General features: G+C 43.0%; 1 protein-coding gene across 1 annotated transcript; it reads right to left on the bottom strand.

Moving 5' to 3' along the window:
- Window positions 1-6: 6 nt before the first annotated feature.
- Window positions 7-2,151, bottom strand: LOC106511548 (complexin-3; the record flags this gene model as incomplete). Its single annotated transcript, XM_014000308.1, is given in 2 exon segments — window positions 7-1,952; window positions 2,064-2,151. Coding segments are annotated over 2 exon segments (313 nt in total), but the record flags the coding sequence as incomplete, so codon positions are not given.
- Window positions 2,152-2,389: the final 238 nt, after the last annotated feature.

Below are 2,389 nucleotides of genomic sequence, written 5' to 3' on the forward strand. Positions count from 1 at the left end.
CCCCCATCTAGACCTCCAACAAGAACCTGGAAGCTAAGTTAAATCCAGGACTTTACTAAAGACTCTTTCATTAAACACTTCTGCAAAATGTCAGCACAAACGAGTCTGTTTGGCCATTCTCTTGCCTCTGGCAATCACTGATAAAATTGAATATGCCTCACAGAGATGTGAGTTTTCGCAAAAGAAACAAGCATCTCAGAACAAAAAGAAGTGTGGAACAGAAGTCAGCTGTGTTGATGGTGAACACAATAACAATTTTAAATGTGTGACAAACGTCTTCCTTGTCTCGATTTTCGATTATGCCAGTTCTGTAAGTTTAGCAGCTTGACAATTTGTTTAAAACTAAAAGCAAAGTTTTTGTACGTCGTCATTGTTTAATCCCATGACTAGCTGGTCGCACAGACCACTTGTCATTACTTCATCAGATGTGGGCTGTTTCGGCTCTGTTACTACCTCGCTCCACAGCACAGAAGTGCATCAGGAGTGGGTTGGCCTCGCTGCTTTGGTCCATTCAGAAATTACACCAAGGCTGCCAGAAGGAGTCTAAGTCCTGACTGAGGTGTCTTGTGAAAGAGCCTCAGCTTTCCCTGTTACCTGGCTCCAGTTAGCCCCGCCCCCTTCATGTACATGAATAAAAGCTTGGTAAAAAAAAATGCCTTTTTTCTGATGTTGCCTTTTGTTGTTCCTTATGTTGCTATATATGTGTTCAAAAATATTTGTTTCTAACATGTTTGGCTGAAATTAGTTCTTAACATGAAATCAGAAAGATCATGTGAGGTAATAAGTTGGGGGGGGGGGGGCAGTAGGCGGGACTTAAAGCCCCAACACCTGAGAGTGCAGACTGTGGCTCCAAAAGCAGGGCTGCTCCTATTAATCTAGTTCTGCTGGTTCAAATCCTAACAACCAGAGAAGGCTGGCAACACTATAATACAGTAGTCTGGTAACAACACTGTGCTGCCCGCAGATGTGCCTGCATTACATCACTTTGTTATTTAGACTGATCAGGACTTGATGATGTGGACATTTTAAAAACATAGCAAAAAGCTGGACTAGTTTTAAATTTTTTTTTACAAGGAACAACCCCACAAAAGTATTTTTGACTTCATTATTCCTACAATAATGTTTTAATTTCCCAAAGGAACCTGTGGGCCTGTTTGCACTCCACCCATGCAGCTGATCTCAGAGTTCGTGACTTTTTAGAATTTGTTTGTCGGTGAAATCATCTGCTTTGATTTAAAAAAAAAAAAAGAAAAGAAAGAAAGTCTTTAAAAAAACAGCACACACTGTTACAACCTGTGCTGCAGAACCCTATCACTGGTCACAGGAAGTACAGAGAGTGAAGGCGAGGGTGGGGGTTGGGAGAAGTACACTGACTAACTTTACTCAGAGGAGGAGTAGCTCATTGCAGAAATAATCTCATTGGTTAAGTCTCTTTTTCTTCAGAGCGCAAATGGTTATTTTTTGTAAAGATATGGGTGACATTCAGGACCTTGCAGACTTTGGACTTTATTTTTTCTCTTATTTTGGTTAGCAAGACAAGCTCCTGATATTATAGGCTTCAGTCTAACTTTACACTGCCAGAAAAAACTGTAATTATGCAACACTGCCAACTCACATTCCACTAAAGCAATGAGAAAATGTCTACACCCAGAGAAGCTCTGCCTCTGACAAATATTTGCTCAAGTTGACTCTCTGATCTGCCGAGCCTCCCCCCCAGCGCGGCCCGATCACATCAGGCTGCAGTTCTCTGTCTGCTTTTTCAGGTCTTCCAGCGTGGCTTGGGCTTTGTCTTTCAGCTGGTCGATGTCCACGTTCTGGATGTTGGACAGCTGGCCCAGCACCGACTGCTTGTGCGTTTCCTCCTGGTTGTCCTCTGCGATCATCTTGGCCAGCTCTGTGGGCAACACCACGTCATCGCCCGCCTGCTGGATCTGCGTCTCATCCACCTCATTCTGAGAGTGAAACAAGACACACACATGCACGTTCGTGCACATCTGGTCCTGTTTTTCAGTCTCTGGATGGAGTAAATTCATTAATAAAGTACATTTATTAGTTTAGCTTACCTTTGGTAGTCTGTACTTTTCCCTGAAGTGGGTTCTAACTGTGGCTCTCTCAGCTTTCTTCTGGGCAAAATGAGCTTCTCGTTCTCGTCTGCAGGAAAGTGGATAAAAACAGGCTTTACGATCACACAGATGTTCCTCCACCAACTCTGCTTTGAGCTGAGCATAACAAAATATATACATTTTTTCCCTAACTTCAAGATCCACGCTTTAAATTAGTTGGCGTGGCTCTGAACCAACAGCAGTGTTGCTGTAAGAAGCAAAGAAAGGAAATGGTGTGTTTGTCTGGGACTCCAGATTCAGCTTCCTGTTTATGCAGCACTGAACGT

The sequence above is a fragment of the Austrofundulus limnaeus genome, unplaced genomic scaffold, assembly GCF_001266775.1.
Source record: "Austrofundulus limnaeus strain Quisiro unplaced genomic scaffold, Austrofundulus_limnaeus-1.0 Scaffold2909, whole genome shotgun sequence".
Taxonomy (NCBI): domain Eukaryota; kingdom Metazoa; phylum Chordata; class Actinopteri; order Cyprinodontiformes; family Rivulidae; genus Austrofundulus; species Austrofundulus limnaeus.